Source organism: Carassius carassius, chromosome 45 (genome assembly GCF_963082965.1).
Source record: "Carassius carassius chromosome 45, fCarCar2.1, whole genome shotgun sequence".
Lineage (NCBI taxonomy): Eukaryota > Metazoa > Chordata > Actinopteri > Cypriniformes > Cyprinidae > Carassius > Carassius carassius.
In genome coordinates this window covers 8,527,198-8,543,182 of record NC_081799.1, presented here as the reverse complement: position 1 = coordinate 8,543,182, position 15,985 = coordinate 8,527,198, and the positions used below count along the sequence as shown (strand labels likewise).

Sequence of the window (15,985 nt, the reverse complement as noted above, 5' to 3'; positions counted from 1 at the left end):
AAATCTTATATGATGCTATGCGCAATTTTATTTCCCGGTAATGATATAGATCATGATATTGTTATTTTTGCTTTAAACTTTTTGATACCATAGAAATTTCATAATTCTTGTCACCAGTGTCAATATCACACAACTAATATTAGCCTAAACTGAAAAAATAAATAAATACTAAAAAGATCAGGCTTACTGAAGACAAGTAGTAAACAGTCAGCAATTAAATAAGAAACAAGTTACAAGCAATAAGACAAAAAACTACAGTAGCACAAGTAATCAATCAAATGTATAAAAACACTGTCTATTCTTCACGGTGCAAATTAAATGTTTATTTCTTTTTTTTAATGCTACAAAAGTGATTTAATCAAGAGCAGTGAGAGATTTTCTCTCTTTTGTTGTCTGATTAACATAAATGACAGACAGCAGCAATATTAGACTACTGTCACTTTAAGAGCTGCCCGGATCCAATATACTGTAACATGTTTGCTTTCTCAGCTATTTGCTTTCACTTCAGACCTATATTACTGTATATTACTTGAGAACAAGATTCAGGGGCGAAAACCACAAGTCAAGTGGCCAAAATCCTGTGAAAGGAAAGAATGGGAGACGATTGACACAGACATCAGTAACCTCCTGGGACAATTGAGAGGAACTGCAGTCCGGAAGTTGGAGCGTATGGGAGACCTGATTTACAACTATGGTGCAGAGCGCTTTGGGATGGTAGAAAAGAGAAAGAAAACATCACCCACCCAAACAAAGTCCAGGAGACAGCAGGAGATAGAACGGTTAGTCAAGGAGAGAAGGCAGCTGAAAAAACAATGGAGAAAAGCTCCCGAAGAGGAGAAGGAAGGAATCAACCTGCTACAGGCAGAAATTAAGAACCGACTGGCAACCTTGAGGAGAGCTGAGAATCTGAGAAGGAGGCGTAAAAAGAAGGAGCAAGAAAGGTCAAACTTCTTTAAAGATCCCTATAAGTTTGCAAAAAAACCTATTCACAAAGGAAAAAATGGCAAACTCAAAACATCAAAGAAAGATCTAGAAACTTACCTCAAACAGAGTCTCACTGAAAGCCAGCGTTGCGGACAGACAACTCTTCCACCCGAAATGCCACCGATACATTCCCCAGAACATCAGATGGACATCAGCCCCCCCAGGTTGAGCGAAGTGAAGACAATTGTACAGCGGGCTAGGGCTGCATCCTCCCCTGGGCCCAATGGAGTCCCATACCGAGTTTATAAGAACACACCAGATGTATTACGCTTTCTATGGAGGCTGATGAAAGTAGTGTGGAAGAAACAAGCAATTCCAACTGCATGGAGGAGAGCAGGAGGCATCCTAATCCCGAAGGAAAAGGATTCTGTCGATATCAGCCAGTTCCGCCAAATCAGCCTCCTGAACGTCGAAGGCAAAATCTTCTTTAGTGTAGTGGCTCGCAGGCTGACAGCTTACCTGGAAAAGAACCACTTTATTGATACTATGGTGCAGAGAGCAGGGATTCCAGGCTTCTCTGGATGCTTAGAGCATTTAAACATGATATGGAATCAAATCCAAACCGCCAAAAAGGATGGAAGAGATCTCCATGTTGTGTTCTTGGAGCTTGCAAACGCCTTCGGATCAGTTCCTCATAATCTCCTGTGGACTGCATTCCACTATTTCAGCGTCCCGGAAGTAATCACCCGCCTTGTTAAATCTTATTTTCAAGACCTACAACTATGCCTGACAACTGATGAGTGTACCACAGCATGGCAACGAGTGGAAATAGGAATAATGGCGGGATGCACCATCTCACCTCTAGCATTCACGATGGCTATGGAGGTCATCATCCGCGCATCTCGGTGGGTAGTAGGAGGTCAGAAGCTCAAATCTGGTCTTCGTCTCCCTCCCATCAGAGCTTACATGGACGATATGACCATCCTCACCACAACCAAGGCTTGTGCACGGCGGTTGCTGAACAAGCTACAGGAGAACATCCAGTGGGCCCGGATGGAAATAAAGCCAAGCAAGTCCAGGAGCATCCCAGTTGTCAAGGGGAAGCTGTCAGAACAACGGTTCTATGTGGGCAAGGAGCCTATACCAACAGTGGCAGAGAAGCCAGTCAAGAGTCTCGGACGCTGGTACCATGCCACCCTCAAGGACACAGAGCAAGTTGACCAGCTTACGAAGGACACCATATGCGGCCTTGAGAGTATTAACCATACCAAGCTCCCTGGCAGGCTAAAGCTGTGGTGCCTTCAATTTGGGTTATTACCCAGGCTGATGTGGCCTCTTACCATCTATGAGGTCCCAATATCAAAGGTAGAAAAGCTGGAGAGGGTGATCAGCTCATTTGCCAAAAAGTGGCTGGGGCTCCCTAGATGCTTTACTAACATCGGACTGTATGGAAGAGGCAGGAGGCTGGAAATGACACTAACAGAGTCCCGTGACCCATGTGTTTCCAGAACAGCTCCTACACTGGTGACTGGAAGGAAATGGAACCCAGCGGCTGCTACTCACCAGGCAAAGTCAGACCTCAGGCACAGAGACATCACTGGTAATGTGCAACAGGGGAGAGGAGGCCTTGGCCTTGGAGATAGTAGACCATCGTGGCAAAGGGCAGCTCCAGCTCAGCGCCGACGGCTGGTTGTTGAGGAGGTGCGTCGGCACGAGCAGGCAACAAGGTGTGTAAAGGCTATCTCACAAGCCAAGCAAGGACAATGGATGAGATGGGAGGGAGTTGAGAGGAGAAAGTTATCCTGGAGGGAGCTGATGGGCATGGAAGCATTTCACATCAGCTTCATCTTACGTGCAATGTACGACGTCCTGCCTTCCCCCCCAAACCTCAACCAATGGTATGGAGAAGACCCGACATGCCCCCTCTGTCCATCCCCTGCAGACCTTAAACACATTCTGGTTGGATGTAAGACAAGCTTGTCACAAGGCCGCTATACCTGGAGGCACAACCATGTCCTGAAATGTCTAGCAGCTACCTTGGAGTGCAGACGGTAAAAGATCAATGCCCTGCCTCCTCCATCATCTCATCCCTCATATGCAAGAGAGTTCATCCGAGAAGGTACAAAGACAGCCAAAGTCCAAACAACATCGAATGTCGGCCAGCTTGGAAGGGCTCGAGACTGGAAGTTGGTGGTAGATTTGAACCAAAGACTTCAATTCCCTTCTGAGATCGCCACAACAAATCTCAGACCAGACCTTGTGCTCTGGTCCTCCTCACTTCACATTGTGTATATAATAGAGCTTACCGTTCCCTGGGAGGCTGCTGTGGAGGAGGCATTTGAGCGCAAAAGCCTTAAGTACACAGAGATGGCAGCTGATGCTGAGCAACACGGATGGAAATCCAAGGTCTGCCCAGTGGAAGTCGGCTGCAGAGGCTTCGTGGGCAAGTCAACCATCAGGCTGCTTAAGGAATTGGGAGTGCAAGGTCAAATCCTACGCCAAACCATCAAAGCCCTCTCAGGTGCAGCAGAAGAAGCAAGTCGATGGCTTTGGGTGAAAAGGGGAGACTCCAACTGGGCCCCTAATATTAGCTGAGGCATTGAGGGGTTGAAAGCAGAGGGGGGCACACCTGGGACGCCAGGTGCTGCCGATGAGCCCTCTGGAGGTGTCGTGGGCCTATCATTGAAACACCAGAGAAGGAGGGTGCCCACCTGATGACCCCGATGAAGCTAAAACCCCCATTCTCATCCCACTCAACCACCATCACAGTGAGGAAATTACATCGATGGATGCATCGTCACCACTCATACCTCAGGTCTTAAAAATGGGATTGCTTCACCTAGTCCTAAAACATAACTGTTTACAAGGATACTTGCAAATATGGCACATATGACACATAACAGTGTGTGTATTTAACCTTTCAAGACTTATAAAGCAGCAAAAATAACTCCCGCACTCTATGAGCTAGTGTTGTCAAAAGACCCGGTACTTCGGTACCAAGTCGGTACTAAAAAAATTTAAATGTGATGGTACCAGGTTTCTTTAAGTACCGGTAGTACCGAGGTCCCGTTCAAACCCGGTTCAGCGCTATGATTTCCGCGAAGCAGAAAATGAGGACGGAATCTCAAAATCCAGTCATGAAAATGAAACTTACATTTTAATATGGACAGTCATAGAATTTGTCAAAGTTAGCATAAATTAATCAAATCAAATCTCCATATGGACCAGTATCTGTAAATGTTAAGCCGCAAATGTTGCTTGAAATATGAATCCGTGTTCTGCGCGTCTCTGTGTGAATTAATGAATGGCAGAGACGTGCGGGTTTGTTTACTACATAGACTGAAGCGCATGATGCTTGCATTAATTTCAGCATCTGAGCTTCAGAGTTCTCTCTCCATCAAGCGATCTTTTCAGTTTCTCACACATGCAAAAGAGAGAGAGCGAGAGTCTTACCACGCTGAATCGACACGCTACTGTATATGTAAACTATTCTTTATTGTCTTCTCCGGTCAAAATAATGGAGTTCATTTAGAATTATTCATATTCATTTTTGAACAAGCAGAAGACATACCGGTTTCTCCGGTAGTGGGCGGAGCTAATGCGCAAATGGCAATTTCATTGGCTGGGGCTGATTTAGTACCGTCCCTGTTTTGATTTCAGCAAATCAGTTTGACTGAACGCAGACAACGTGATTAATATTCATGAACCCAGCAGCTCATCAATTCATAGTGCATTGGATATACATTAGTATGATAGTAGAATTAGTAGTAGTATTATCTTTTAATAATAATTAATATGAATAATAATTAATATGATCTATTAAAGTTAATTTTTACATAAAGGCATTGTGCTAGAAATATTACTATTATTTAGTCAAATGTATGTGATACTGCTACTACTGTTGAAAAAATTTATAAAACTTTATTTTTTAAAGAAATAAATCACAATATTTCTTACATGTTTTAATTTTAATAGAAAATCCCCTTTATTTACCAGAAATAAAATGTGTTTAAATTTCATAAATTAAAAGACAAATTAAATTTGGGTGAAACTTGGTTACTGTTTTTATATAATATAATTATATAACTTTTAGAAAAACTTTAAACACAATTGTAAATAAGTATAAAGAATGGCATTGGTTTTATTTTTAGTGCTAAAAAGTTTTTTTTTTTTTAATTAGCATATTTTTGTGTTTTGCTTTGGTACCGAAATTGGTACCGAGAACCGTGGATTTTCATTGGTATCGGTACCGAATACTGAAATTTTGGTACCGTGACAACACTACTATGAGCACAGTCTTCTTGTGCACATACCTCTCAGACAGCACATAAGCGCACACAGTAAAATTAGTTCTCTTTCACTGCTGATTGCTTTTCAGTGGCTTAAAATCACTTGCTTCTAAACCACAATACTTTAAAAACGCATGTAATGAGTTTTCGTGACCACATAGCACAGCAATAGTGCTGGGCAGTATACCGGTTCATACCGAATACCGGTGTTTATTTTTCTTATTATATGATTTTTTTTAAATACCGGAATACCGGTTGTTTCAATAATGTTCGGAATGCGTTTGAGAGGGGTCTCTTTTCACTGTTGCACTGTTGCGAGGACACAGCTGTACGTGTGACTTAGCGTAAACGTTCCGAAATTGAAACTGTAGAACTAGTAGAACGTGACACAGAAGAACTCAAACACAATATCCATTGACCACTGCCATCAGCTCTCGTGCCTCACACACACACGAGCGTGACTTCAGCACTAGATTTAGCAACCCTCAGATGTTTAGCGTCTTTTTTGGATAAACCTTAGCAGTAAAACAGTAGTTAATGTTAGTTAATGTATTAATTAACATGAACAAACAATAAAAAATAAAAAGTCATATAGTAGACCATACTCTGAATTAGTGCTCTGTATTTAACCCATCCAAGTGCACACACACAGCAGTGAGAAGTGAACACACCGTGAACACAAACCCAGAGCAGTGGGCAGCTATATATCCAGTGCCCGGGGGGCGCTGTTCATTCACTCCCACCCCCCACAACTCCTGCCAGCACTGAGACTCAAACCTGCGCTTTTGGGTTACAAGTCCTCTAAACTCTCTAAACATTAGGCCACAGCTGCCCCAATACATTTGTTTTGTATTGTAAGATATAACACAATTCTCATAAATAAATAAATAATCGCAACTGAGATAAAAATTTGCAATCAACTTTTTTAGTTTTTATTCCATGGCAGAATAATTTTTTGTTGCTGTTGTTGTTTTGTTTTTTGTTGAGATGTTAGCACAGAATTTAAAGAGAAAAAAAGTCAGAATTTAAAGAAATAAACTCAGAATTGCTGAAAGTCAACTGTGAGATAAAAAGTTGCAATGATCTTTTTTTATTATTATTATGTGAGGCAGAAAACGGTTTTCATGGGTTTCCAATAGGACTGGATCTCGAAAAGTGAGTGTTACATATGAGAAGTGAGCCTGGTTAAATATGAGCTTGCTAAAACAATGCTTAAATAGTGATTTACAGCCAAATAAAAAACACTACCAGATGACATTGACACAAAATCTAAAGAAAAAAAATGATTATGCTATTTACGTTTCATAGTGCAACTACAGTCTTGCTTGCCATCTAAACTTAATTAGATCACGTAAAATAATAGCAAGACAACATTAATGTCTTCATGAGCTGCACACAAAAACCAACAAAATAGCACATCCAGCATAATCTGATCGACGCGTTTGCATACACGTTCTTAAGACGATTATGCTACATAAGCCAAAAACACACTTGGTCATGTTAACGTGGTAACCCGTTTTCTTTTATTGAAGTAAGGTCATAAACGGCGTAAGCATAACACGGTAACAGCAGGTCGTTTTTTGCCTCTTACTCTGATTTCGCACAGCATGTAAACGCAATAGTCTGCTTTCTGTCGGCTTATTGAAGTGTGCATGTGTGATACGTGACAGGAACGCGTCGTTAGTGCAGATTTAAGTGCATCTAGACCGAGAAAACGTCTTGCAGTAAAGAAAGAAGGAAATATATCACAAAAGCAGACTTTTTCATGACTCAGAAAATGATACAAATTTGTTCTCATATCGTGCAGCAGAAGTAGAAATGGTTCAGTCACAATGCTGTGTTATATATTCCTGACATGTTGCAAGCTTAATTTAACATCACAACTGACAAACGTATGGTACACTATGAGTCAGATACGCAAATTATTATATTTTAACGTCACTACAGGGAAATAACCTGATTTATTAATGAAGTCATGTAAATGCAGCTTACCTGCCTTGTCAGGTTACTAATGTTCATGCAAACGGGGAAAACTGAAAACTGATATTTGTGAGTTATCAGCTTACTGGTGTTCATTGTAAACGTGCTCATTGACAAACAAATAACTCATATGACTCTTTCCTTTAATTGAATGGATCTCCTTCACTGAACAAATTCATTTACTGGTTTGCAAATCAATCTGCTTCACTTACTCAACTAAACTCTCTCAATGCTTGCAGTGAAATTTTGTGTATGTAAGGTTAGTGAAGCTTCAATCAATACCATAATGGATTAATTTCTTATATGACATTGAATAATTAAAGATTTATCAAATAAAGCATTAAAACATATACATGCAACAAGACAATTCACTCTGTAATTAATCCTGCAAAACTGCTGAAAAACAATAACCGAATACATTCTCTGCTTGCAATAAATTTTTCAACACACTACATCACCTTGATTCCCCCATCAGGGGGTCACAATGAGTTTGGATGTAGTAGAGATGTAAAACCCAGCCATGCATGCATGCTTAATAAATACACATCTATAATAAAGCCGGTCTGATAGATGTCTGAAACGTACACCAATTCAATTATTCTGCAAAGTCACAAAAAATGTGTCTAGAGATCGGACCGGACCGAACCAGACACACTTAAGTCCACGTGACCCCACACGGCCGATCTTTGTGTCTGTCTTATGTGGATGCATGGAGATCACTCATTTGTGTGTGTAATGACATCACCATGGAGATAGGCCTTTTGTCTGAACAGCATTAAATAAGCAAAAAAAACCTTGATCATGATGAAAGAGGCGGATGGTGAGTCAAACTCCGTAATGCTTCTGAGGTTAGTGTAAACGCAGTTAATGACGGAGGACGATATTTAGAGGTAGTCATCAGCTAAACAACTGTTCTTACTGTACATATAACAACCTGTGCTCAGTTCATGCTGTCCTTCTGCACCCTACCCAGTGTTCACTGCTTCCTACACTAAGAAGGGAAGATCAGTTCACTTGACAAATGTGGAATGTCCTGCAACATCATTAAACACGTTTTACACCTACAGTTAAGGTACTTTACGTATGATGACTCTAATCTAAATAAATTAAACAAATATAAAATAAATACAAAATGACAATACCCTTTTGATTTATATACTTTATAAATATGTATTTAATATACATTTAAGATTAATACAGAAATTAATATAAAACATGTCATACTAAAAACCATTAATATAAATAATAAATAATATTTTAATAATATTTGTAATAAAAGTTCACAGATATATATTTTTAAGTTTTTTTTATTTTGTAAATTAATACTTTCATTCAGCAAAGACACATTTAATTCATCAAAGGTGACAGCAAAAAACATAATATACAATGTTAAAAAAGATTTCCATTTTAAATAAATTATATTTTTGGTAATATTCAAATAGAAAAAAATCCACAATGTGTCTGTTATCACTGTTTTTTTGTTGTTGTTGTTTTTTTTATTATAAATGCAGCTTTGATTAACAAATTAGACTTTTGCATTTGTAAACATTTCTTTCATCATAATAAATTATATTATGAATTTTTTTCAAGATTTTTTGTCTTCTTTAGGTGTAATGACAGCAACACATATGCTGGCATGGATAAGTTTGCAATTGTATTACATCAGGTTCGGACACATATTGTAAATACTGTTTGTGTGTCCAAACACTCAAATCCTCCTGTTCCGGTTAAGTTTAAGAGAGCACAATGAGGAAACTACAATAATCTAAACCTTGCCGAAAGAGCTTTCTAACTGGTGATCCACAAAGCAAAACTTCAACTGCAAGCACATTTCATGTGAGTAAAAGGTGTAATTTGTTAAAACTGAGGACACTGTTAGTGTGATGAGAAAAGAGCTGTGACCTTTTAAACTTTCAACCAATTGAAATAAAAGCTCTTGTGAGACACACGGAGGAATTTAATCACAGTCTGGGTTCTGCACAAACATTTCCTTTGTCTCTCTGAATAATTGACTTGTTTGGAGATGAACGTGCTACTTATGGAAGTGTTTGTATCTGTGAAAAACTGCTCGTCTCCGCTGATTCTTTCTGTTTTACTTGCATAACCTCAAATATGTCACTGTATATCAACACAAGTTCCTGAGTAAAAGAGGCGTTGGGGGTAAAAAGCCTGTATGGTTTCCCTTTTACGAGGAAGGAAAGTCAAACACCTTTTACACACTTCATGCTTCAAACTAAAACTCTTCCACAGAAAATTTACTCCGCATTTGCTTCTTTTTTAAGCTTGCTTCATGTGTTTTCTTTTGTCAAACATCCCAGTCACTCTTTAAATCACATTAGCCTGCAACTCTCAGTGTATGGACCCCGTCCCACCCTCCACATTCACATTCACTGCACTCAGCCTTCAAGCTATACTGTGTGGACATTAAGCAGAGACACTTTCACCAAAGACAACAATCAGCAAAGCAAGCACTGCCACTGGAGCAGATTGAGCGTAGATAAGAAAGAGAGGAAATAATGGAGATGTTGATCTGCGACTGGCCGGTGACCGAAGATAATAGGAGTCTGTGTCTCTGAAGGAGTATGAGAGCACACATGACACACAACACTTCTGATCTGCTTTCATTCAAGAGAGCCAGATGAGCCAGCGGCATTTACAAAATACAGCAAGTTAATAACTCAACTAAATCATTAAATATAGTAGTTAAAATATTCAACTAAAGTTATCTATTAATATTATATAAATAAATTGTATTAAAATATCATAAATGTTAGTGTGTGTGTGTGTGTGTGTGTGTGTGTGTGTGTTTATAGATAGAAAGATACACTGTTAGAAAATGAATTATTTTTAAATATTTAAAAAGATTAAATTACTTTAAACTGATAAGTAAACAGATTACATTATTTTAATTAGTATTTAATAAATTAGTATTTACTTTATATAATTAGTGTTTACTTGTGTGTATTTTTTTATAAAGTGATTATATTTAAATATTACACTAATTAAGTAAATAATAGCTACTTAAATACTAATTAAAATTATTTAATAGTGAATCTACAGAATTTAAATATATTAAGATACAAAGAAAATTCTTATATATATATATATATATATATTCATACATAAACACTATATTTTACACAATATACATATTTAAAATATATAATATTTTCATGATAATATCTGAAATGTATATACAAAATGTATATACACACCTATATATATATATATATATATATATATATATATATATATATATATATATACCATTTAAAATATAACAAATATTAGCATATTATATGCAGTATTCCAATATAATACACACTATAATTAACTATAATAAATTTAGCATTTTTAAACAAACCACACTCCAAGTTTCACCTATATGTTTTTGCTTTTGTCCTTTATTTGCTACTAAATTGTCTTTAATAATGTTCTGAATAACGCCAACACCTAATTGTTCTTCTTTTTTTCATATTAAAAAGCTATTACCCCTCACAATAAATTTAGAAATCTATATTTTATTTTTCACTGTCCTGTTTGTGCTGCAAAGCTGTATTACGTCACGACGCCAAACAGCTGCTTCCCTCAAACTACATCAAACCTATAACAAACCTCAAATTATACAACATTTCAGCCTGCTTGATCTTGACAGCATAACTTGACTGAAATAAACTGTATGCTATTTCACGAAAACGGCAAACATGTCGGAGAAAGTAAATAATAAGATGTTTATGGTTTTAAAAAAAATCGCTCTCGGGGCTGAACTTTCAAAGAAACGGAACACCTGCGGAGTGTGACAGCGCGCGGACAGGTGCAAACACACGCGGTGAGCCAGAACACACATTTAAATCAGCACTCACCTCTCACGCACAGGAGAGACATGGCAACCGAAGTTTCTTCCTCTTGGTTAAATCCTGTCACTATAATGAGTTCTCAGCTGTCCGGTGACATTTCAAACGATGTCACAAGTTAGCTCCTCGTCTGAGCGCACTTCTGAGGATGCTCGACGGAGTCTCTATCCCGCAGGTGACGCGTTCTGACCCGGATGACCCAACGCCATCACCAAACTAGACGTGTAGAAACTCACAGAATAAGAGGCGGGGCTGGCAGGGATTATTATGACGTCGGAATTCCCTGAGCCAGAGGGCGGGATTCGCTGGACAGTTGACCAATGAGCAAGCTAATGGGTGTGGCTTGTAACTGTTAGGTGAAGGAGCAGGGGGGTATTCCAGAAAGCAAGGTTAACTTACCATTTGGTAAATCATAACCTCTGGGTTGATTTACCCCAAACCCGCATACCATGAGTATGTCGGTTCCAAAACACCTGAGAAGAGTTAGTTTAATCAACCTCCTACTGGTTACCCAGAGTTAATGCGCGTGCATAAAGGCATTTTCAATGGATCGCCGATTTCACGAGTCAAAATGGAAAATGACAACGAAAAAAAAAGAGCGGCATACTTTACTGAGGCGGAGTTGGAGGTTTTAATGCACGCATACGAAGAATTCAAGCCAATAATAATGAAAAAAAGCAATACGGCTGCATGGGCTAAAGAAAGAGAGTTGGCTTGGCAAAAAATAACGGACAGAGTAAATGCGTGAGTGTATTAAATTGCAAATTTTATATTGCCTCCCCTTTTATTATAGTGCACAATAATTAAACACCCCTTCCGCATCCTTTTGACTGTTAAATCACTACGAAAGCATTTGCTTTTCCTGCCATTCATTTCTTCAGATTAAAATAGTGTATATTGACTAGGAATATATGGTTTCTTATTTAATAAGGTGTAATCCTTCTGGAGCCAGAAGAACTTTGAGCCAAGTCAAAATGAAACACAAAAACATTCTGCAAAAAGGTAATATTTGATTACACAATTACTGAACTATTTATTAAACACGATTTAGTATATTCTTTCTGTCATGTAGCTAATAGAAAGAAGGCTGAAGCCCGTCTAACTGGCGGGGGCCCACCACCACCTCCCCTAACCCCATCTGAGGAGCTGGCTCTGTCCCTTAATAAAGGGCGACCAGTGGTTGCTGGCATTCCAGGGGGCACTTCATCACACACACCATGCACCACAAGTAACATGGTGACATGTAAGTTTGCCACTGTGATTTGTTCTCATTATGACTTAATAAATTACTCTCTGTCACTTATAAAGGCTTTTTGAACATGCTTAACGTTTTTATGCAGGCTTACATTATTTAACTACATATGATGTATAGGCTACTGTGGTCTTAGTTATATTGCTTTGATATTTTTTCCTGCATTATTGGTTTCTCTTTGATAATATTGAGAATTGTATGGGTTGTATTTTCTTATAGATACTGACAGAGGGATTGTATTATTGGACCCTACAGAAAGAACACAGTCTGTCACAGCTGTAAGTGTTTTGTTGTCAGGTACCTTTAGTTGCTTTTAGATATTTTTTATGTTTATTTTTGCCAGATAATGTATACTTGCATATTTCCACTTAAGGATGAAGATGACGATGAAGAGACCACATCTGCTGTGACAGAAGTGGACAATGCTGGTAGATCCACTGAGGTATGATGCACACCATTATAATGTATGCCCCCTTTTTACATTAGAGTAACAAACTGTCATTGTCCTTTCACAGTACATACCTGGGGATTTGCCCACAGATGAAGGTCCTTCAACCTCAATGCACAATCTAACCAGAGTAAGAATTTGAGTGCAGTTGTCCATATTTTACTTTTATTGTCTGACAGAATCTCATTCATTAAACTTTTTTTGCCTTCCTAGTTGCCAGCAAAGGAGCTGTATAAGGTCCATCTTCAAAAACAAATAAGAAAAAGTGACATGGAGATGGACCTTATACAGCTTCAAATTAAAAAAGCAAAACTTGAAATTGAATTACTGGAGCATCGCCTTAAGGTGAGAACTTCTGATTAATCTGTTGCATGTTAAAAGTGTTGTGTATATAAAGCATTGTAATAAAAAAACAACAAATTTTATTTCAAGCTTGTTTTGCTTCATTTTATTTCATTTTTACTTTCATTGTTTTGCAGGAAATCAAGAAATGAACTGCCTATATTACCTATAGTTAGTGGGAAAAAGTAATGAGTTTAATGATTTTAACAAGACAAAAAATTAGGAACACAAAATGAAATTGTTACCTGCACATTGATACTATGAATGGATTTCCTATTAACATAGTCTCCCTCATTTACTGAAGGAGCTTTAATAGGAATGTGTGTGCCATCAATGCACCCAATTACATTTGGAAATCCTGAAATAGAAAGTCATATATGGAAGTTTAAAGTGTGTGTGTGTGTGTGTGTGCAGGATGAATACATGTATAGATATAAATAGTATGACTACATATTTAATATGCGTCATAGATTTTACTACAAAGGACAAACCTGCCACTCTGTGGAATTCCTCTTTAATAACACGCAGAGGTTTATGGACAGGGAACTGTACAAATGTGTGTAAGAATCGTTTAAGTGCCTGACATACTGTGCGAATGGCTCTACACACAGTTGCCTTTCCCACATGCTCTGCATCGCCCACATTGTACAAAAAATGCCCTGACGCGAAAAACCGAAGTGATATGCACAGAATGTTCTCTGTTCTAAGCGCAGACCCGCGGTTTGTGACATTTGCAATATGTGGTCTCAAGAGATGTGTTAAATAAATTAACGAATCTTTTGAAAATCGATAACGCTCTTTCAAATAATCATTAGGAAATGAAAATACATCAATTCGCGGTCTTATAACTCTCTCCCGGCGAAAAAAACCTCGTATAATTTGTGCCTCCACGTCCACAGGATCGTCATCAAAAGGGCACGCCATACTCAGTAACCTTCTGAAACAAACTAACCCTGGAACATAACCTGCTACCGAGCAGGTTATCTTCAGAGAGTAAGTCCCTATGGTTACATACATACCCAGAAAGTTACCTCCATTTTTGGAACCGAAAGTTGAGGTTATCCACTAACTTACCCTTAAACTTACCCGGGTATGTCACATAACCTGCTTTCTGGAATACCCCCCAGGTGTGACGCTGGCCTGTTCATATGAGAGTTGAGAAAACTTGGATAAATGCAGTCAGATCTATTCGTTCTGTATCTCAAGTTGCTACCAAGTCTTGCTCTATTACTTATTTGCAAGGGCGTAGATTTGGTTTGAACATTGGGGGGGTTGAATGTTTTTCAAAAAAAAAAATTGTATGTGTATTGTTATTGGATAATTTCTTTCTATCTATCTATCTATCTATCTATCTATCTATCTATCTATCTATCTATCTGGCAACATGCTTTAACTGATTACAAATTCAACATATACAAATATGAAAGAGACAACATTTAGACATTTATTTTAAGATTTTTACATTCCACCTTAATGCATTTTAAAAAAAATTTAAAGGGAAACACATCTTTAAAACATTAAAGGCATTAATGTATAGCCTAATTTTACAAAGCTGCTGTTTTTCTATACTGTTTCCTATTTTATTTTATTGATTGAATAGCATCTTCTTTACCTGATCACCTGCTCCTCCTCTCCCTCTGCTGACTTTTCTACCCTGCAGCTATATTTACATCGAATCTGTTATAAATACATGTTAAGAGATTATAAACTTCATAACGTTATGAAATTTGTGTATAATCATCATTCATAAAATTCTAACATAGTAGAGATTATCAAAAGAAAGAAATTAAGTATTGAAACCGCCAGTAGGCGGCAGTGTTTCACTGTTTTAATGAGTTAGCCACTTCTATCGTTCATTCATCCAATTCGTTCAAAAGTCAGATTAATTTAGTAAGAAAATAAACACCGATGGGAATACTTTTGTCGTTGATAATTACAGACACTATTGAAAAATATATTAGCAAAACAGGCAGCTGCTTTGGTAACTTATAGTTAGTTATAGCCTACATTGCAATGGAGTGGTGTGAACTAACTATTACACAATATTCTCATACCTCATTCTCAGTACATGCTTTATTTATTTATTTATTTTTGCATCCCTCTCTGACTAGCAGTTAAATATAGTCCGCTGTGCAGCGCTTCTCTTCATTTTTGGCGCTAACATTAACCGTGTGCTCTCCCATTCAACTCCTTCCAAACTCCTCCCATTCCACTCGCTTATTTTGGTGAAAGTGCGACTCATTGGTTGGGCGTTACCAATCGGTTCAATGGAGGGGGAGTATTTTTTGTCTGATTTTTTATGACATACTCATATGTGATTAGGAGCAAAATTATTTTTACAAAATAAATAAATTCTATTTTTTCATATTATATTTTTCATTTGATCTACTGTGATTTTCATGTTAAAATATTGGGGGGGGGTTGTAACTGATGGATTTGAATATTGGGGGGGTCACCATCCACCCCATAAACTACGCCCCTGCTTATTTGGTACAAATTTGTAAATCATCTTTAATGGGGAAAGTGTTTGGTTATTACCTTACAAACAAGGCAAAATAATCTCTTTCAAAATAATACAGAGATTCTTTTTGCTGTTAAATATTTTCTCTGTAAGTTAAGAAGAATGTTAGTTGCTATTTTTGCACCTGTAAAAAGTCCCCCACATCTTCTTCTGGCATTGTAGTTATGATGCATGCTTATTTAAAAAAAAGGCAATATTTAATTTTAATTAGCATTTTGAAAATGTAGTTTTTGAAAATCTTAACTATGATAATGTGAATAACGAAGCTTTTGTTATTAATCTGCTTATTTTAGTCAAGTTTCACATTCATAAGTGTAAGTTCTCTAACAAAAAAAGCCCTTTAAAGAAAGGTTTATAAAGAATAGGAAAAATATT

At 37.7% G+C, this 15,985-nt stretch overlaps 1 protein-coding gene across 5 annotated transcripts in view; it reads right to left on the bottom strand.

Moving 5' to 3' along the window:
- The window catches only part of unc13bb (unc-13 homolog Bb (C. elegans)), a 100,838-nt gene extending 89,553 nt beyond the window's left edge, over nt 1-11,285 (bottom strand). For 4 of the 5 annotated variants that reach the window (XM_059540070.1, XM_059540068.1, XM_059540069.1 and 1 more), the window contains exon 1: nt 11,057-11,284. In XM_059540070.1, the coding sequence (XP_059396053.1) occupies nt 11,057-11,078 (22 nt within the window). In that variant the 5' untranslated portion in view covers nt 11,079-11,284. Of the gene's footprint in view, nt 1-11,056 lie in introns of all 5 variants that reach the window. The other variant, XM_059540072.1, reaches the window with a different exon arrangement.
- Between the last annotated feature and the right edge of the window lie 4,700 nt (nt 11,286-15,985).